Raw genomic sequence first — 22,634 nt, forward strand, 5'->3', positions numbered from 1 at the left:
CCCCAACATGGCCGCATGTAATACAAATCCCTGTCCCCGCCCTCCCTCCCCCCCTCTGTCCTGAGTCCCTCCCAATGTGAAACAACAACAGTGCTAGGCACGCGTGAGCGGAGGTAGCCCCTCGTGTCCAACTTTAGCTAAAAGCAACAACTATTGTAACTGGCCCTTGCCCCTGCTCGTCATCCTAGTCATAATTTCAGCATAGGCCTATAAACATCTAACCCCCACTTTTTGGTATACTGACCCCTACTGCATACTGCAAAAACCCAATCACATCCTGCTCTCCTAGCAGCTTCCCCCCGTCCCCTTAACACTTGCCAGTACATGAAAGCCGCAGGTATGAGGTAATCCAAACATATATTCAACCTCCAATACTCCTGTATGTGGCCACCCCAACCCACCAGCTTACAACTCAACTGTATGCCCCCCACTGGCATAGATCTCAAATGTGTACACCCCCATTCCTCACATCAGAATGTGCTGACCATTCCCTATGCAGTCTCTTATACCCCGCCATACTACAACCGAGTCCACTGCAGTCTTCAGTCTTGTTTATCCAACTCAGCCTCCTCCAACACTTCTCGCTGCGGGCGTTCCGGGTTTATCTTGCGCTCTTTCGCCCAGTTCTTGATAGCTTGCTGCAAAACCTTTGGGTCCGTGAATATATGTGACTTCTCCTGACTGTTCACCCGCAGTTTAGCAGGGTATAGCATGGCGTAATCCATACCCATCTCCCGCAGCTGTCTCTTAAGAGGCACAAAGTGTCTGCGGGCCTCCTGTACTCTAGCTGTAAAATCAGGGTACAATGAGAGTTCGGACCCCTCATACTTCAAAATCTTCTTTTCCCTAGTGACGCGAAGGGCTGCATCCCTGTTGCGATAGTTGAGCAGCTTCGCTATTATTGGGCGAGGTGCTGCACCCGGCGTTGGGCGAGGTCCTAGAGCTCTATGCGCTCTCTCCACCACAAACATTGCTGAGAATACATCGTCACCCAGCAGTTGGACAAGCAATTTCTCAATGACCTGTTCCATATTGCCTGTTGCTGTCGGTTCCGGAGGACCTACCAGTCGCAGATTGCGGCGCCGAGAGTGCGCTTCTAAGTCCTCCGTCTTTTCCTGCAAGATGCGCATGACTTTACCCAGTTGCTTATGATCTGCGTCCAGGGTAGTGTGCGCCACCTCAACCTCGGTAAGGCACCGCTCTGACATGGCCAACCGCTCTGCGTGCTTATCTAAGCGTTCCACCATCCTGTTCTCCTGTACGTTAAAGCGTCCATTTTAGTGCCCAATGTGGTAATGCCACTCTGCAGTGAGTGCTCCATGGACTTTAGGATAGAGAGTATATCCTCTACAGCATCGTCTTGCGACGTCGCCATCATCCCTGCACCTCTACCCTGGATGGGATCCTGCGACTTGGACCTTTTTTGGTCGAAAGCTAACTTCAACTGCGTTTTATCTCCCTTGCCCATAGTTGCGGCGGTCACCCTTTTTGGCAGGTTATGTTCGTACTTGCACTGTTCCCCAGTCTAATATTGAGGCAAGGTTCTCTCCAGAACAGTTATAGCAATCACACTGTTGCGGTCGCCACCATCCGCATCCACCGTCAGCTTGAAGTGCTCCTCACCGCTCCCATCGTTTCCCGCTCCTTCTCCTAGGCCCAGAAGCAGTGCATCCCACCGCCCTCGAGCCACAACCCGGGTGACTGTCCAGGTCAGCAGGTCCAAGGCGCCGCCAAAGCAGAGTTAGTCCGTGGCCCACCACACTCGGCCACTTTCACTACCCCGCAGTCCTGTGGGGCTCAAACAATTATCAGTGCTTACAGGGTACCAGGGGCGCAGATCTTCCACACAGCAGGCCCCACAGCGTTGCCCTAACCTTCTCCACGCATTGACTGGCCCCCGAAATGCTATGGCGCCAGTGTGCTCCAACGTAGCTTCCCCCCGCCACGTTGTACAGCAGCTATACCTGTGCCCAAAAGTGCCGACCTCGTGGTAATCAAATGTATGGGCACAGCAAATAAGTCCCCACTGTCCAGCTCTCGCACAGTTAGGTACACTCAGGGGGGCATCAGCAATCCCCTTCAGTAGTCTGCCGCTCTCGCTGCCAGTCCTCACTCTGCTACCCACGTCGGGTGCCCAGTGCCTCTTTACTGCGCCTGTGCCTCGCTGCCGCCGCAGATGTCTCCTCCGCTGTCCACCAGTGGACCCCAGCTGTGTCCGCGGTCGTCTCCCGTACCAGCCGCCTCCGCATGCACACTCGTGGCTCTCCTGTGTGGCGTTCCGACGAAGCCCCACCCCCTCTGATACCATAGACGTGCTCCTGCCGCACGTCTCGATGTCGTCCGGACTCCAGGATCACTGTGGGCCGAGGCTGCGTGGCCTAGTTAACCGGAGACGCCTCGCCTTTCCGCACCACCTTGCCGATCACCAGCCAGGTAACCGGACCTCTCCTCTTCCTCCAGACCTCCACAGACGCTTCTGGGGCAGTTAAGATTATGTGTACGTCGCCTATGCTGCAGGGTAATTGGCGAATCTTTAGATGACTTTACGGAGCTCCGGGCTCAGGCAGCCATCACGCTTCCGAGCTAGCTCCGCCCCCAACCATTCAGTTCTGACACTGTAATAATGTTCTATGGCCTTGTCATCTTGAATTATGACTGAATTACAAGCTCAATGATGTAACACAGAGACCATGTATGGGATAAAACTGCGGCCCAAATTTCCACAGAAAAATGCAAACACGGCTGGTGTAAGTTTCTTCATAAATGTATATGTGGGCTGTGCACTAATTGAAGTGAATAAACAGAAACTGGGGCGGATAATCTTTAGGTGAACATGTGACGCTCAAAATAAACGTAATGGTCAGCTTTTTTAATCAATTCAAGTGCAGTGCTCAAGGGAAGGGTAATCACCCTAAACCCTCCTAAATCCAGACCCCAGGGTCTTTCAAATATTGCACCAGTTCTAAGCACACGCAATATTATACAATATATTCAGTACGCAATAACAACACGAAAAAATTCTTGGTCTTTGTCTTTAATTGTCAATACTTCATATGCCCAGCCAACACGTGTTTCCTCGCCAGGAGAGCGCCCCACGAATTCTTCAGGGCTGTGAAAAGAATAGACTTTCTTTTCTTATCAAACCTCTACGCCAGTTTTACTTCCGTCCCAGCTGTGTGAATGAAGTATCCTCTGCCAAGCACAATGTCCTAAAATCAATTGAATTCATCCGTTTTGAAAGTTTGTATTACAATAGTCCCTGTAATCTGTGTTGAGCCTTTAAAATGTATGTTACGTATTCTATTTTGTATGCACTAACAGTTGCTGAGAAACGTGTCTTATGAGGAATAAAAAAATGATCTATGTTAAAAGTGTGTCTTGTTGATTTGTTGGCTTCTCTTGTTATAAAAAAACAAAACTTGTCTCGCTGTGCAGCCACAATTTGTTATTTAGATTTTCCATGTAGCAAAATGGCTGGCACAAGAATGTGCACGAGGCACATGGCAGAAAGAAAATAATTATAAATAAAAGTACTATGACACGGCCAGTGCTGGGCGCATCATACCGTTTTATTTCTTCCAAACTTCCGCTGTAAGGGTTGAACTCCGGCCTACATCGCAGCCTGGCACCAATACAAATAAAGCGCTATTGTGCAGCCAGTGCTGGGCGCATCATAGCGCTTTTTAAAAAAAAATATTTTTTTTTCTTTTAGTTTTAGCCATGGTGCACAGTTGCTGTACAACATGGCTAAAAACAATGACAGAGCCAATAGTTTTCTTGAAGGCGAGACCTATTGGCTTGACAATGCTTGTTAATTTTGTCCCTAACGTTTCGCTGTATTTTACGTTTTGGCAACAGTTTGTGTGCATCTTAATTTCTAGGGAGCCTTAAAACTGCAAACTTCAAACTGCAGGCTGATGGACCTCAGGGTCACCTCTTCATGAATACTGAGGGGTGGGACCAATATTGGTCTCTCCACTTTTAACTCAAGGGGGTAGTCCCGCTTGATCAATGACTGGTGGTCAGCATAATCAAAACTTTCTGGGGGTGCCTAGAAAAATATGTGGATGGGAAGTAATAATGCTACTGAGATCTCAACCATGTTGACAACATAATTATGATACAAATACTAACAGCCCAGACAATGATCAAACAGCACATGGGGGAGATCAGAGGAAGGGTGGTTCTCACTAGGCTACAGTTAGACGATGATGTTGTTCCAAATAACATACAGAAACCTCCACAGAGTTACAGTTTCTGTGTTCTGAGACGGTTTTAGTAGCCTAAGCCATGCTGAAATCTTAAATGTTTTGTGAGTGAAGATCTTTGCCACCCCCTGCTCTCCTAGTAAGCGGACCTGAAAACACAGGATGCAGAGTCAGTTGGTCACCCAGGAGAACATGGCCACTGTTTGCTCAGGAACTCGCTACAGAGACCGAAACAAAGTTGTCTCAATTGCAGAAAAAGGGACAGAGACACCAACTGTATATATCGTGATACACATACTTTTACAGATGTAGGCAACAAATGGGGGAAACTCCTGGAAAAGTAAAAGGGTGCTGTGTCAAGATAAGATGTGATTCTCACCCACGCCTACAAATCCCTCAACAACATTAGACCCAAATACCTCAACGAGAGAGTATCCTTCCACGTACCCAAGAGGAACCTCCGCTCCGCCGACCTCGCCCTAGCAGAGGTCGCCCGCATCCGCAGAAACAGAACCGACGGGAGAGTTTTCTCCTACATCTCAGCCAAAACCTGGAACAAGCTTCCGGTGAACATCAGAAGCTCCCCGACCATGCACACTTTCATGAAGGACCTCAAGAGCTGGCTCTCCTACTGATCCGGAGCCGCCCCCCCTACTACCCCCCAAGCGCCTTGAGACCCTCACGGGTGAGTAGTGCGATTTATAAACCCCATACGTTTTATTTTAAATCTTAACCTGAAATTAAGTTTCTAGTTTTTTTGTTTGAAGCACAAAAGATCTGCATAATAAGAGAATGTCCATGCCATAAATATAACAATCTCTTTGCTCAACTGCCAGCATTTGCCAAGGCCACTTTCTATGGTCTGAGGAGGTCCTAAAGAGAAACTCACTCTAAAAGATGCCAGTGTCTACGTGCACTTTTCATGGGGGCTCGTTTATTCCTACCGACAAAGGCAAATCACAGGATGAAGTTTGGATAATAATAACTGGCACTTATAGATATAACAACTAAGGTAAAACATTATTATAATACCGGCTATGTCCCATGCACATCCCTCAAGAATGAATGAATCACCCATTAGTAGTGGGCAATACGGTTTGCCTGTATTACCTGAAGGGAGTTTTGTTTCTCTGGGAACTCAAGCAGGCGAGGGAAGGGAGTGGAGAACCGAGGTCTTAGAAGTTCTCTTTAAAGAACATAAGCATTAATTGCTAAAAGAACTGTGACAAGCAGAACAGCAGTTTCAACATCGACATAGGGAAGACTAACAACACATGGGATGAGCCAATGCCTATTTTTGTAACACTCAGTTTACACTGCCAGCTTATAGCAACAGCGAGATGGAAGGAATGTTTCTGGAGGGTACATTACATACTATCATTATTGATTTTTTATTTCGATACATTTTTACAAATCGATCCACTGACAGAATTTCAAATTTTGTAAGATAGAAAGTTTTGCTTTTCCCAATTTCCAATCACAACCCGAAATAATAAACATTACTTTAAATTGCAAACATTGATTATAAAGGAAGCTTCATTTGTTGATTGTCGATCATGTTCTAGAGAGAGAATCAGCCCCCTTTGGTACCAATAAAGTTCATTAAGGGTGCATAATACATTCATTAAAATTCAAATATTATTCAACTCAAGAAGCTGAATAAATAGACAATGGGCCCAATTCACAAAGGTAAACTTACACGTTTGTGTGACTTTACTGCTTTTTGGTATTCACAAAGGTAAACTTAAACCAAAAGTCGGTATTCACAAAGGTAAGTTACTACTGGTAAAGTTAGACTTTTGGCCTAAGTTTACCTTTGAGAATACTGAAAAGTAATAAAGTTAGAGGTTTGGTTTAAGTTTACCATTGTGAATCTGGCCCATTGGTTGTAATTACAGGCCCTTTATGGGTCTCAACAACAGCCTAATTAAAAGGAAAAAGTGACTTAATTATTACTAAGCAAATACAGAGTCACTGCTGATTGAGTGAAGGCTGTCACAATACAGTAGTAGATTAGAACATACCATAGTCTCGTTTGACGACACTGAGGGACTTGGTTGGTGTTCTATTTCATTCTCAAAAGGAAGTCCTGCTGCTGGTGTACTTGAAGAGGATTTAGAACTCAATGATGCCCTGGTTTTTGAGCCTTGGCTGCCAGACTCAGAAGTGTGCTCCAACACCTCATCCTCGGAACCAGGATCAATATTTGGTAACTGTTTGCTTTTTGGACTTTTCCTTACTGATTTCAATGCAGGCGAGGGGGCAAGAGTTTTCATGTTTGCCGGCTTCTTGCTTGATGTCTAAAAAGACACAAAATATTTGGAAGCAACATCGTTATAATGCCAACTTCAAATGAACATATATAGTGGGAGGGAGTCTCAAACATCACCAGCCCGGTAAGTGCCATTTAATGTCTAAAGTCTATAAAAAGCACAAATGTCAAACTTAAGAGCTGGTTAATATCACCCAATTCCAGTGAACTTACATCAAAGGCCTAAAGCGGCTAAGACCACAGGCTAGCCTGCACAACTAGTTGCGGGTATGTGGAAAGCCCACAAGAATGACTCAGAATAACAAGCATTGAAAATGCAATAGGTCTCGCAATAGAAGAGTTTAACATTTTCCGTTTTGCAAATGGATGAGTGGCGTTGCATGGATGAGTGGCGTTGCGTGGATGAGTGGCGTTGCGTGGGCGAGTGGCGTTGCGCTGGCGAGTGGCGTTGCGTGGGCGAGTGGCGTTGCGTGGGCGAGTGGCGTTGCGTGGGCGAGTGGCGTTGCGTGGGCGAGTGGCGTTGCGTGTGCGAGTGGCGTTGCGTGTGCGAGTGGCGTTGCGTGTGCGAGTGGCGTTGCGTGTGCGAGTGGCGTTGCGTGTGCGAGTGGCGTTGCGTGTGCGAGTGGCGTTGAGTGTGCGAGTGGCGTTGCGTGTGCGAGTAAATGAAGGGAAGCGAAAGAGAGAGAGAGAGTTAAGGGAGGGAGGGAGAGAGAGAGAGAGAGAGAGAAAGAGAGAGAAGGGAGAGAGAGAGAGAGAGAGTTATGGGAGGGAGAGAGAGAGAGAAAGAAAGAGAAGGGGGAGAGAGAGAGAGAGAGAAAGAGAAAGAGAGAGAAGGGAGAGAGAGAGAGAGAGTTATGGGAGAGAGAGAGAGAGAGTTATGGGAGGGAGAGAGAGAGAGAGAGAACAAGTGATACCAAAAAAAGTAAGCCATGCACGAGTGATTAACGAATGCTGATATTTTTAAGCCCACAGCAAATGTTACTTTGCCCAGTGGGAGAATATAAAAAATTGTTTGTAAAAAATTGACAGAGTGCGCAAACCACAGAGTTAATGGCCAATAAAAATAAATCCAAGAGCGACCATGTGAGTTTTAGGCAAAGGAGACGCTGAAGAGCCCCCGCTGCCTTGGTTTAAAACAAGCATTGAGAGCCTGGTGGGTGTTATTTATTATATTGCACACATTCTAAACGTAGTGTCCACAAGAGGTCTCGGATTCGACTCTCGAGTAAACCGATGCACGGTGAAGCAAAGTCATTTGACAACGATCACACATTTTGTCAAGCTGGGAACCTACGATGATTTGAGTGCAGTTTTCTTGATTAAATGTTGTTTTGTTGAGTCACTGGATAAATGTTGAGTCGGACACGCTGAAGAGCCCCCGCTGCCTTTGTTTAAAACAAGCATTGAGAGCCTGGTGGGGGGGGGGGGGGGGAGGGGGAGCCAGCGAGTGGGAGGGAAGGAGCATATGGGGATGGGGTGTGAGACGGTGGTCGTCCCTGGAAGGAGGGGGGGAGGAGGGGAGGAAGGGCTGGTGGCGCCAAGCAGAAAGCGGGAGAGTGTCAGCGTCTCAGCAGCAGCTGGCCTGCAGAAGTTACAGGGTGCAGTACACGGAAGCGGCCCAAAGTAATGGTTTTTAAACATTAACTTGACCCCACCTGCAATGTCCTGACAACATCGGCATGAGTGCGCCAAGGAAAGTCAGTGTGTCATGTTCACTGTATGTACAAGCAATATTGTGTATCTGGAGCAACTGTCTAGTCAGTCACTCACAATTGTTATTTATTATATTGCACACATTCTAAACGTAGTGTCCACAAGAGGTCGCGAAAAGCACAGGCTGGGTATTTATTTATTGATTGTTATGAAATGCTGTATTGATGGGGTGACCAGACGTCCCAGATTTCCCCAGACAGTTCCGGTCTCTGGAAAAGACGGGAAATTGAGTGTGAATGAGTGAAGAAGGGGTGAAATGGCGGGAGTGTCGTGGAGATGGGAGGTGAAAGATGAAAAGATAAGCAGAAGCGTGTAAAAGAGAGATAAGAAGAAAAGAAGGGGTGAAGAAAGAAGGTGAGGCTGCCAGCGACGAGGAGAGACTCTGGGGGCAGCGTGTAAGACATGGGCAGGAAAACCGAGTGCGTGTGAAGAAAAGTTTGTAGGGCTAACGTGAGCGAGAAGGAAGGGTAAAGAAAGAAGGTGAGGCTGCCAGCGACGAGAAGAGACTCTGGGGGAGCGTGTAAGACATGGGCAGGAAAACCGAGTGCGAAGGAAGAAAAGTTTGTAGGGGCAACGTGAGCAAGAAGATGGAGAAGAGTAGGGCTGGAGATGGGTAAATATAGATAGGACGAAGTGTGAGGAAAAAAAGAAATGAGAGGAAAGGGGAAAAGACGGGAAATTGAGTGTGAATGAGTAAAGAAGGGGTGAAATGGCGGGAGTGTCGTAGTGAAGGGTAGAATTGTTTGAGGTGAGAGCACATAGAGGCTATAATAAGACGGAAAAGAAGGCGGGAGATCGGGTGTGAGTCAGAGGGGCAAAAAAAATGGAAAAAGCTGAAGTAAAATGGAAAGAGTGGGCGAGGAAAGAAGGAAAAAATATAAAAAGCAGATTGCGAGTGGAAGAAGCAGAAGAGAAAGAGCGAAGCGTGTGTTTAATAAATAAAGAACAAGCGGGATCCTTGCGCTGAAAGTTAAAATAAAAAAAACAAGACGGAGGGCATTGCTGTGGGGAGGGGGTGGAGGAGAAATGCACACGGCGGGCAGGGGAGGGGGCGGAGCAGGGAGAGCGGCATGTGGGTGTGAAGAAGCCGGGGCCTTTGAAGTGAAGCTAAGCTTCACTTCAAAAGGTGTCGGAGGAATGCGGCTGAGGGAACAGACGGCGATTGCGGCTGAGGGAACTGATGTGCACGCGCTTTTAAGCTCAATGCACATGCGCATTGAGCTTAAAAGTCACGGGCACTGCAAGGAATCGCCACGATTCCTTGCTTGTTAGTTAAAGCGTGGTTAAGCCGCAATAGGCTCGCAAGCTCGATGCGCATGCGCATCGACAGGCGAGACCTAAAAACAGGGACTAGAAAGCAAGAAATTGTCTATATTGGAAACCAATGAATTGCTGTTTAAACTCGCACCCAGAATAATATTTATTGAAAATAATCCATAAATCTCTAATAGAACATCGGAATAAAATCTAATACAATCCTTCCTTTCACTACAAAAGCGTTCACAATGAAGTCATAATAAGTTGTCATGAATAAAGCACTATGTGCCCTAAATACAAAGCCATTTTGCATTTCCTAACAGTGCAATTTCCTATTTCAGGTTGTTAGGAAATGTAAAATGGTATTTGGTCAGTACGAAAGGCATTTTTGCATTTTACAGTGGTATTGCCAATAGCGAATCACTAACACTATGTACAAAGGATTTCCTAGTTGTGATTAGTCACAAAACAGTCATTTAGGAAATGCAAATACCATCAATGTACATCAGGAGATAACCAGGTACAAAGAATAAAAAGTCACTCAAGATGCATCTGGCTCTTTCAGAATGGCGGCTCTGTATGTCTTGGTGAGTGAGGTTGAGGATTTTGGCTGGCAGGCAGAGAAGGAGAAGGAGACAAGAGAGGATATTTAGGGTGAGGGGCACATGCATGAACAGACTGAGGAGGCGATTTATGAGAAGTGTAGACTAAGTAGGAAGGTAATTTTGGATTTAATTGCTGAGGTACATCCTCACCAAAAAACCAACAGTTAGAAGCAATGCAATTCCACCATATGTGCAGATAGTGTGTTGTCTGCATCTTTTAACTTGTGGCAGTTACCAGGAAGTTATAGCACTTGCAGAGGGGAGTATCACAAAGGGCATGTTCTAGGTTTTTTCATAGGTTTTTGGACATCATGGTTGGCAAATCTGAACCAATATTTTTTTTTTCTCTTCAAGATATACAACATACAAAATGAATGTTTTATCGGGTAGCACATTTTCTTAACGTTATTGGTTGTGTTGATGGCACACTTTGACATACATAATCCTCTCGTAAATGAATTAATTTATAGAAACAGTAAAAGCACCCATTCACTCCATGTTCAGGTTATGTGTGTGATGGCTCATGCATAATAACTGACCTTGAGTGTATTTGGCGATGGTCTTTTACTGAGTGAAAGGAATACAAACTCAATTCTTACAGTGTTCAATAGTACGTTTGCAAAATAATCTAGTAGTTTCTCCTTGTCATACTATTTAAGGAGACAGTGCAGTGCATAAGCTTTTCACCCTTGGATACTGACACCATACGTGACTCCAAAAACAAAAAGTGAAAGGCAGTACAACAAGGCACATAGAAAAACACAAACAATAATTGAACTGACTTTTGGAATACTTAAAACACGTTTCAGATGCCTACATAAGACTGGTGGAGCACTAGTCTATATAACCGAGGCCTGTAGCAAAATAATAGCCACATGTGCTATTCTTCACAACATAGCCATGAGGAAGGGTCTTCACATTGTCAACAGAGAGGCAGAATCAGACTCAGATGCCAAACTATCAGCACTAGAGAACCAGCAAGAGGGGACACATGCAGCAGAGGGTCGAGTAAGACGCACAGAGAACACAAAAATAATTGTAAATGTAATAATAGAATGATTACCACATCTAAGAAATAGTCAAAACACATGAAGGTAATATTTTTACATTACTGAAAGATAACCTTTTATTCAGGTTGCAATAATGCATTGTAACTGTATCTCAACAACAGTATCCTTATAGGATGTCATTGTTTAAACAAAGCAACAAAGTCTGCGAACACAAACACAACAATTTTGCATCGTACATACAAAAGTTACTTTTTACAACCCCTGATGTTCGCCTTCTCATCAGTACTTGGCTGTGAAGTTGGGGATATTTCTGTGCCAGATAGGAGTCAGCGTGTTTGCCTTGCACAGCATCCATCTGGCACAGATATGCCACTGAGGCTAGAGCCTACTTTGCTTTCATGTGGAGTCAATATGTTGGAGACTGACCGGTTATCTGTCGGAATACTCTCCAGAGCTGAGGTCACTTGGACCATCCTGCGTGCTACATCTTGGCAGCAGTGCCCCATGTCCTTTTGGATGTTCATAGCTTTTGCTGGCAAGAGTGGTGGAGGCTAATGACAATCGATGTATTAATTTTGTAAATGCCTCATAGCATGCCATGTACTGCAGTTGGCTTTGTAAATGCAGCTCCTGCTCCAAGGCAGCAATCCAACACTCTTGACCTTTCTGCAATTGCAGCATTGAACGCGACATGCTTGGCAGAAACCTATTCACTGTTTTTATCTGTTTTGGCTTGCAGGTGCTGTACTATGACGATTGATTTGTTAAGGCCACCAAACAATTGTGAACTGTCTGACATGTCATCACAGACACCATCATTGTGAACAGTTTGTTGTTGGTCTCTACATTATCGATGTGTCCTGCGCACAGAAGAAGTTGTGTTCTTGCTTTGTGTTTGCTCCTCATCACCTTCCTCAGAGTCTGGTAGTGGTGCCACGTTAGCTCTCCTAGTAGTTGGAGTTTGAGTTATGGGCGTAGGAGTAGCAATTGTGCTGTCCTCAATTTCCACTAGTGTGTCAGTTGCTTCATCAGCCACAATGGTTTCAGACATGTCCTGGGTATGATCTTTGGGAATGCATGTATATAGTTATTGTAAATAAATTGTTACTTAGTTTGGGTCATATTGTTGATAATGTGATTTATGTGTTTTTGACCTAACAATTATAGATATGTGTAGTTTATACATCGACACACAGTACATCATATAACTTAGTTGTACTACAACTTCCATAATGCATTGCCATATTACAGCAAGCATCTAAATTGAGTTTTTGTAGCTAATATGCAGTACTTGAAGACTAGCAAACAATATGTTATAGAATTATTTATACAAGAACATAATTTACTTTGGCTGGAGCCTGTAGGATTGGATGTGTCAATGTCTGACACTCCCATCACATTTTCAGTGATTCCATTGAATTAGGAGGAGGATATTTGGAGGGACCACCTGTACCACGAGCATCAGCCATCCTGCTGGCCACCTTCTCTTGAGACTGTGATCTTAGGTCATACCAGCGTTTTCTTATTTCAAGTATAGTCCTCTGGGGGACTCCAAGACAGTTCACTTTCTCCAGGATGCTGCTGCAAATTTTGGTTTTCTGGGCCTCAGTTACAGACAAGGAGCATTTGCCAAACAGCCACACATTCCTCAGTCAACAGCTCCAGCTTCTTATCAGAAAATATCACTTTCAGGTTCCTGATGCCAAGGTCCTTAATCCGTAGACATGGTGTTGTAGGGAGATGCAAATGTTGCTGGTAGTAGTTACACAAGAACACACCTTCATTCCAGCATCCTCCTAGGCTTCTGAGATTTGGGCACAACCTGTATTTCTAAACTTCCTGGATCTTACTTCATCTAGCTGCACCCATAATGCAACTTTTTTAATTACAATTTCCTATTTGGAAATAAAATTCGTTCGATTCCAAAAAGGAAATTTCCTAATTGTGATTGCGAATTTGATGTACATCGTACATCTCATGCAATTTCCAAATTGCAATATCTATCAATTCGCTATTTGGAAATCGCAAACAGTAACTTTTGTTCAGATGACCCCATACAGCGGATCCAGCACTCAATACAGAAAATACAAATGTTAATCACAAGCTGACTGTTTCAGCAGCAAGACTACATTATTCTTGGCAAAACCATCATGCACAAGATAAAGTGGCTAGGATTCGACACATATTGTTAGCCCATTAGCTTCTCTATAGCGGATATAAATTTACCAATTCCATTCATGAGTTGTGTCACTACAGCTGAAATAAGTACATTTAGCAAAGATACAGTTGGGAATGCCCAGCCTGACTGATGATGGTATTAACTACTTTTTGTTTTATGCCAAAAGAATGGGCAACAGCAGAGATTGTGTGTTATTTACATTTTCCTATCTGGGCAGAATCTACAGCTTTCCATGTGGTTTCGATCTTTCCAGGAGTGTAGCTGTTCTGATAAAAGAAAAAGACCAAATCTTAAATCTCAAGTAGTTTAATTTATAAGTTAATGGTAACGAGTTCGAACAACGCTTTTGTAGCTTGTTCTGCATGCAGAATCTCATATATCTTGTCAGAAAATGTTTTCGGCTCAGCCTCCAATTATTTAATACCTGGTTTGTCAATACATCTTTTAAAAAGCAGCATCAGTCAAGCCAATTTGCCTTGCGCTCCCCTGAGCTAAACTTTCCTTTACAGGGTTGAGTAAATATGTTTTTGCGGGTTTAGAGGTATAGCAGAACGTGGAAACTCATGCCACACCAGTTCTTAAAGTGAGTTTTGGTCTGCATGTCTAATGTGCTACCAGGTGCAGAGGAAACTGGTCTGCACAGCTAGGGACTGCTGTATAAGGTAGAGTTCCGGCCCTGGATGTTCCTGTAAAGTTGAACTGACTATGCAGGGAAGAACTCTGAAAAAGCTACACTGTTCTAGATTAAGCAATTTTGATAGATTGACTGGAATGGGATGTACATTTGATTTAATCAAGTTCATTAATGGAAAGACTAAAGAGTCAGACAGTTCCTTAAATAGTTTGCCCAACGCAAATTTGAAGCGAACAAAGCGATACCAAAGGGGATGATGGACAGAGCATTTCAGCAAATCAAACACTCACCCCCAGTCAACTGAACTGGGTTTAATCCATCATCATACTTCAGCTCACTCCACCACCCCAGTTCAGACATGGCCATATCCAAATCAGTCTGACCCTGTGCCTCATGGGAACAGTCCAGCCCGAACTGCCAAGCCATGTCTTCCCTGGACCGGAAACAAGCATCCTGGGACTGGTTTCTGGCTAATCAGCCGTCATCAGCCAGGCTAGCTTGAATCCAGTGGCAAAGTGAGCAAGGGACCCACGTCTGGGCATACCCTGCCAATTTAGGGCGAACAAAGCGATACCAAAGGGGATGATGGACAGAGCATTGAGCAAATCAAACACTCACCCCTATTCAACTGATCTGGGTTTAATCCATCATCATTCTTTAGCTCACTCCACCACCCCAGTTCAGACATGAATACGAAATTTGAGACACTGCTTCAGCTCAAGAGCAGCCAGCTGTGAATGATGGCCACCCCTCATGTAATCTGACCACAAATACTTATACAATTCGGCTCTTGCTATTGGTTGTCAAGTCCAAGACCTCTGACATTTTGATTTTCTTTCCAAAAACGAAGGCATTTATTATGCAGGTGAAGCGCACAGAACTGTTGTCGTAACCCTTCACTGGTCCTGTCCAGCAAGACCATGTGACTTGCTTCCTGTAGAACCAGAATTAACTGTCCTCCTAGTTTGGTGGACAAATGCAGAAATTCATATGTCTATCAGCCACACTTGCCACACAGAGTAAACCACAGCTGTGCCAGAATGAACCCCTTAAGTGTGCTCTTATTTGTGTAGATCCTAGGAGAAAGCAATATAATGAAATGGCTCTTTGAACGATGAAACAAAATATGTTTCAGTTTCAAGAAATAGAGGATAGTTTTAACCAGCTCATACATGTACAACAGTGAACAAATATCACTTCTGACTGAGCTTGGTTTGAGAGGCGATTTAATTCAGTCAAGGCAGAAGGCTTATGGATCATTGGTCCCATCATGCTTAGATCATAGGAAATTCATTACATAATTTTGGCCAACAAACAAAATGCAGTCAGAATGTGTCTCACCCTGAGCAGATGAAATAAAAAAAAAAAATTTTTTAAATCGAAGAAAGTTCAAAATAGTCTATTTTGCATAGGAAGCTCTGCAGGAGAGGCCTAGGTAAAATGACCCCAGAGGGTCTTGGGGAGATGCTCTGGATAAGACTTGAATTAGTACTCAGCGGTGGGAGGCAAGATGGCGGACACGCCAGTTTCCGAGTGAGTCAAGCTGCGCTGACCTTCCCCCTTTAACTCCCCCCTACAACCCCCCTGGCGGCTTCCGAAGTAAAGTAAATTGGAGCAATGTGTACCTGCTGAAAGCTGCCACTGCTATCGTGCAATGCTCTGGCTCCTGCTGCATTTTTTTCGGAGGCGGCTCTGGCGAGTGCCGCGTTCTGCATTCTAAAGGAGGTCCTTAACAAGCTGTGGAATGTCTAACTCTCGGGGCCAGGAGCGAATTGCGGCCGGAACCGCGGCTGTGGTCCAGGGAGAGAAATCCTAAAAAGAACCCGGGCTGGAGCGCGTTGCCGGTAATGGCACCAAAGAACGCCACCGCTATTGCCAATGTCAAAGGCCCCAAGACACGGGCGGCGGTTACCGCTATACCGACGGTCCCTGTGCTAGCTACGGCTCTAGCAGGTAGCGAGACTGCCGTGAATCTTCATTAGATGGTTGCTCCTTCTCCGGGGTCCACTCGACTGGCTGAAAACATAGCTGAAAGCGCTGGTGTGCAATTGAAAGTCCCTGGGATCTTCAAAAAATAGCAGCAAACAAAAGGTAGGATTAATGATTCTGCTTTGGCAGACGAGGGGACAAGCTCTCCGTCAGCCAATAAAGTTGCAGATATGCCTGCACCATTAATGGATACGTCTGCGTCCGCCATACATCATAAGTCACCCCGATTGTTAACACAGCAAGTGGTGGTTGTGGGGGCAACGGTGAATACTGAGGCTGAGAATTCAAATGCTGATTTGGTCTTGGATACGGATAATGTATTAGAAATGGGGGCTACGGCGGCTGGTACAGATTTTCAGAGGGCTCCGCTCCAAGCAACGGCTGGCGGGAGTCTTGGTGAAATACAACTGAAGGCTGGGGACAGCAGTGGATTACCGGGTCGTGATTTGACAAAAGATCTTGACTCGGGGGACTTCGGCGGAACATTTTATTCAATGTCAGATCTATCAAATGCCTCGGAGAACGAAAGTGTCGATGGGGAATGGGCAGACGATAGAAGCTTAAATAGCTCAGTCACGCTAGATGATGATGAAAGCAGTATGATAGCATGTGGGGAAAAAGGAACAGTGCGGAAGGTAAAGGAAATCCCAAAACCCTTTTCTATGAGCGGTGCTGAAAATATAGGATCTCCATCGCTTAACTATTCATCCTCACTGCAATCTGGTGGGCCGAATGATGGTCAAGGAGGTGGCACCAGTGCATTTTAAGAAATTAATGACTCTGGTAATGCGATGGAGAAGGAGATTACCTTAGTCTCTATATATCAAGCTATAACGACACATCGGGAGGAGACAAAAGCAGAGGGTTTACGAACACAAGGTGCAGTCCGCAAACTTCAGAATACGGTGTGCCGGGTCATTAAGTCCTGTACAGAGATGTCTTCTAGGATCGGGGAAGCGGAGGCAAGAATTTCCATAATTGAGGATGAGATTGTGTAGCAGAAAGTGGATGTGACTTCCCTTCATTCATTGCGTGATTATATAAATTGGAAGCTCATCGATGTAGAGAATCGTTCTAGGAAGAACAATTTGCGGGTACTTGGTATCCCGGAAGGGATGGAAGGCAAAGACATTCGACAATTTAATATTGATTTATTTGTAGAAGCCTTCGCGGAACTGACTCAATGGAAGTGGGAATTCGAGCTGCAGAGAGTCCACAGATTTCTGTTCCATGTGCGGGGTGGGAACAGAGGGGTAAATAATAATCCTAGGGCTATACTGATATGTTTGAATAATTTTTTGCTCCGGGAGTCTTTGAATGACCTAGCTAGGCCGGATCGTAAGAGAAGGGGGAAGGGCTGTGAATTTTTTGTGCGACCAGACTTCTGCCAGGCCACAGTTCAGCAGAGATGGCATCTGTGTCAACTGATTCCTTTATTCCAAGCAAAGGGTGCACAGGCCTATCTATTAAATCTGTCTAAGCTTAAAATAGTTTATAAAGATAAAACGTAATTTTTTATCTCTGAGATAGCTGCAAGGGATTTTTTGGGTACTATATAGTAGGAAGGCTGTTGCACAGTTAATCTTTATGCTTTATTTATCTTTTTCTTTAAGCTAGGGGGATAGGGGGGCTAGTGGAAGGCACGCACCCTTTCTCTCCATCACCAACAGGGACTATTCAGTCCCTATGCCTCATTTGGGTGGGGGTGAGGGGGGGGGGGTTTACTGGGTGGGTAAGGGGGGGGATGGGTGGTGGGGGTGGTGACACAAGAAGAAGTACCAATGTGTCCTGGCATAGCGGTAGCAACAAATGTCTAGTGAATAAACCTTGCATATTCAATCTTTTGAACATACTATTATTGGGATCTAATTTAGATTGTGGTCATAGCAAGCGAGGCATGTTTGTAGAATATTTTTATGATGATGGGTAAAATGTCCATATGTTCTTGGAACATTTGTGGTTTGAACGATAGAAAAAAAGGGGGATTATGGCCCAGATTCTTAATCTAATGAGGGTGGACCTGCTCTGTGTACAAGAGACCCATATTGCATGGAATAACAGAAAGTGGTTAAAGGATCTGGGCATGGAGCTTCTGGGCTGTACTCTGCAAGGTTCAACGACAAGAGGAGGTGCAATTTTGAAAAGATTTTGGGGGGGATTGCAAACGCATTAAAGAAGATCTGTGTGGGCGATGGGTGATTATGGATCGAGGGAGAGCGCATGACGATTTGTTCAATTGATGGTCCCAATTTGGATGATTCAGATATGATTAATGGCTTGAGTATCGAGTTAGCCACTTGGCCATCTCCATTAATTCTTTGTGGGGACTTTAATCTTCATTTGGCGGGTGGCTTTGATATAACAAGTGAATACCCTTATGAAGGAATGAAAAGTAAGGTTTTTAAAGCAACAAGAGGGATCTTTAAAGAATTTGGGTTGGTGTATGAATGGTGTATGCAAGGAAAGGGAGCCTCGGGGATCACCTTTTACTCTTCGCCTCATAAAAAGGGTCTGCTTTTGGATTATTTCTTTGTAACAGCAGAGCAAGCCAGTAAGGCCAGAGTTGGTATCCGGCCAAAGATAATATCAGATCATAACCCTATTGTGCTAGAATTAGATATTAGTCATAAGGTGGCATAAAGGGCTTGGACCTTTGAATGAAAGCTATTGGTTGACCCGTTATATTGTGAACAAATGTGTAAATGGATAGTAGAATTTCTTAACAACAATCGGGGGTCTGCGCCAGGTCCTATGGTATGGGACGCATTTAAGGCAGGAGTCCGCGGAGAAACTCGAAGCCATTCTATCAACAAACAGCGAAGATTACGGGGTGAAGTGTTGGATGAGATGAATAAATTACGGCTTCAAGAAAATGAGCTTATGGTGGCAATTATGACAGGTCAAGATACTGAGTTAATTTTAAAGGACATAGTTGTCAAAAAAATGAAATTATATCAGCATTTGCTATGCAACCCGCAGCGAAAATTGAAGTATAACGGTCTGAAGTGTAAGAGGTCGGGGAAAATTCTGGGCGAATATTGGCTAAAAGGCTACATCAGAAGAAAGTTGCCAATTAGATAAGCAAGATACAGGATGATCAGGGGCATATTTGTGATAAATCCTCCGAATGTGCTGGCGGTATTTCGCAAATGTTATAATCAGTTATATACAGATGACAATATTACTGGGGTGGAAGGGAAACTGGCTGAGTTCAGTGCTGATCTTGAAATCACAAGGTTGTCATATGAACAAATGGAAGAATTGGATTGCGAAATTACGTGGGAGGAAGTCGAAGCAGCAATAACATCATTGGCTGCCGGTAAGGCTGTGGGACCAGATGGCATCCCGCTTGAATTTTATAGGACCTTTCGGCATGCATTGAAAGCCAAACTTAGGTCCTTATTTCAGGCCGCACAAATGGGGATTGCACCATTGTCCTGGCATAAGACTATTATTATTATTTTTTTTTAAAAAGGAGAACTCCGAGGTATTACCGTCATCATACAGACCTATCTCATTAATAAACTCCGAAAGCAAAATCTACTCTAAGATCATAGCAACGCATCTAGCTGGAGTTTTTTCCGATTTGGTTTCAAAATTTCAACATGGGTTTATCCCTGGTCAGGATACAGCAGATCATGTAAGGCGTGTGATATAATTTGTGGATTGGGCACAAACAACCAATACCACAATGGGGGTAACCCTGTTGGATGCCGAGAAGGCATTCAACAGGGTTTCCTGGCCCTATATGTGGGAGGTTTTAAGATTGAAGAGATTTGGCCCTATGATTCGTCAATCTCTGAAGACATTATATATGACTCCGAAAGCTTACATTCGAATTTCTGGCCAAGCTCTGACCTGTTTACAATTGGTCTATGAACACGGCAGGGATGTCCGTGCTCACCTTTATTATTTGCATTATACATAGATTTTTTTTAAATAAGTTAAACCAGGCGGAAGGTATAGTACCTGTCCAACTATGGCATATAGATTATAGAGCATTGGCATATGCCGATGATGTTACTAGGGATATTGCTACCGCAATCCCAACTATAGAAAAACTAGCATCTCAGTTTGGGCGTTTTTCCGGGTACAAATTAAATATCTCTAAAACATCGGTGGGGAACCGCCTGAAAATATAATTACTGTCCCAGAAGTTACTTATCAGGGAATTGAAATCTCACTGCCCGTTAGTAAAATTCCAGAGTCAAACATGAATCCTGTGCTTACTGAGGTGAATTCAACATTGGAGAGATTGAATCACCTACACTTATCATTGTAGGGCAGGTCAAACGGATTAAAAATGATGGTATTACCTAAGTTTTTATACATGTTTAGAACCATCCCACTAGAATTCCCTGTTTTATGCTTCAGGAGATTAGAGAGGATAAGTTCTAGATTTTTGTGGGGATATAGTCGGCAAAGAATGGCTTATAAGAAGATGGTGCTGCCAAAAGATCGTGGTGGCTGGGGTATACCACATTTTATGCTATATTACTGGGCAGCGGTCCTGCAATTCATGTTACCATGTCATTGCCCATCAATTTACGAATTAGGGTTAAGGGATGAGGCCAAGGAGTGTCTGGTTAAAATAATTGAACCCAGTCATTTTAAGAAAACAACATTTTAAATTCTTAAAGCTGCATATGCAGTTTGGAAACAGGTTAAACGGCAATTAGGGATTTTTAAATTGAATGCATATACTCCATTCTCCACCCCGGGGTTACTCCCAATAATTTTCCAGGATCAAGTATCAAATAGATGGCGCTTAAAAGGAATTCACTATTTAGGGGATCTATGTGATGATGGATAGTTGGCAGCATTTGTAGATCTGCAAGCAAAATTTGGTTTGGCCAAACATGAATTTTTCAAATATCTTCAAATTCTGAGCTTTTTTAATAAATTAGGGATTGGTTCTGCATATCAACTGGGTAAGATCCCGCTTATTTAATGCATGATGAAAAAAACGCGCATTGGTCAATCTTATGCTCAATTGATAGAGACATTCCCAGATGATGTAAAAGTTTGTCAAGGAAAATGGGTAACAAAGCTGGGGCAAGATGACGATGTCATGGAATCACTAAGGCTCTCGAATCTAGTTTTGATGACTGGGAGGATGAGATCTCAGCATTATATGGTTATACATGATCTGTATTATACCCCAAGTAAGATCTGAAAATGGGGGTCATCTGCTGGGACCAAATGTAATAGATGTGGTCTATATGCTGCGGATGCTGTCCATATGTTTTTTTTAAATGTCCCAAATTAGGGGAGTTAATCGGCTCAATTGAGCAATTTTTAGGAACATTTTTTGGATCTCCTGTTTGTATTACAGGGGAATTGGTACTGATTGGGGTGAGCAGGGATACTCATGCACAGACAAGATCAAGTACAATGGTATCTTTTGTGTTTATCTGTATGCCAGTGTTACAGGCTTGTATTACGAAGGATTGGATCAGCCCTGACCCGCCGACAATTTTGTGCTGGCGATCGAGATTATTAGCCATGTATAATTTAGAATTAGCAATATACAAGATCAAGGGGAGGAGAAAGAGTGCAATGGGTGCTAAGATTTGGTCCGATATTACTGAATGGATTTAGGGGTAACCGGGGTTGGTTTTGTGTAGAAAAAGTTTCTTTTCAAATGTAATGTATTATTCTTTCTCATGTGCTTGCTTTGATTTGACTCATCATTGTCTGTTTTATTTCGTTTGTCTCTGGCTCTTCTATTTTCTTTAGCTGTTCAGTATGCCTGTTGGTTTATTTTTGTAAAACTGGGGGCAAAATCAACAAAAAAAATATAAAAACAAAAAAAAATGAATACTCAGAGTGTAACAAGATCATTAACTTTTTAGGGAAAAAATTAAAACCTACCTTTTAGGCAAATTATCAGTCAATAAGATCATCGAAGGACAGCCTTATCCTCCATGAAGGGATCAGACTGCACAGCCCAGTGTGCCAGCCACAAGATTGAGTATGAATCATCAACATCCATGCACCCCTGCCCAACCATTCCTTACTATATGGCAATTGGTGTATCAGTTCAGGATGCCGGGTGTCATCACTGCCCTGACCACGTCTCTTCCCTTAAAGCATAAACAGTAGTCACACACCCCCTCTACGCTCTCCTAAAGGTGCTCCCAAGTGGCTGTGAACACCAAGAGATGTCAAGTTCGAGCATTACAAAACATCCATTAAACTAATACATAAAATAAATTAATAAATAAGAAACAAATGGTCATTTCAATTACCACAGCACTTAACCATTCAAAATGGAGATACCCAAGTATCAGACGGAAGTCATTGGGCTTTAAGGGCCAGTTCTGGTGCATTTTCCAATTTCTTGACGATAACGCAGCTTATCACAGGATGTTGTAAACCTATGCAGATATTATAAGCCTTTTATATGCATTTTGCTTGGCATGGCTTCTATGGGAAGCCTCTATGTTTCACACCATTTTCCAAATCTGGTAACTCACTGCAGCAGCGCTGCTAGTCTGTTTCTGCAAAAAGCAAAAGGAACAGCTGCAGCAGAGAGGAAAAGGGCAGAGAGGGTGATGGGGTTGGTTAAGGATAGCAGGTAAAATAAATCATTTTCATATTTGAGTCAGGGGCGAGAGGATATGTTACGTACGACTCCCCCATTACTGGTCTATCCCTGCTTAGCAGTTAAAAGCATAGGCTGATTTTTGAGGGGCAGGGCAAACAGAATAGAAAATTATAGATTGGTAAAATGTGAATTACAGGGATGTTTTTCTCCTTGGGAT

At 44.0% G+C, this 22,634-nt stretch overlaps 1 protein-coding gene across 2 annotated transcripts in view; it reads right to left on the reverse strand.

Moving 5' to 3' along the window:
- Positions 1 to 22,634, reverse strand: part of CENPU (centromere protein U) — a 457,607-nt gene that overhangs the window by 296,852 nt on the left and 138,121 nt on the right. For both annotated transcript variants that reach the window (XM_078678017.1, XM_078678018.1), the window contains one exon: positions 6,233 to 6,508. In XM_078678017.1, coding sequence (XP_078534143.1) covers positions 6,233 to 6,508 — 276 coding nt within the window. The remainder of the gene's footprint in view (positions 1 to 6,232; positions 6,509 to 22,634) is intronic.

Source organism: Lissotriton helveticus, chromosome 2_2 (genome assembly GCF_964261635.1).
Source record: "Lissotriton helveticus chromosome 2_2, aLisHel1.1, whole genome shotgun sequence".
Lineage (NCBI taxonomy): Eukaryota > Metazoa > Chordata > Amphibia > Caudata > Salamandridae > Lissotriton > Lissotriton helveticus.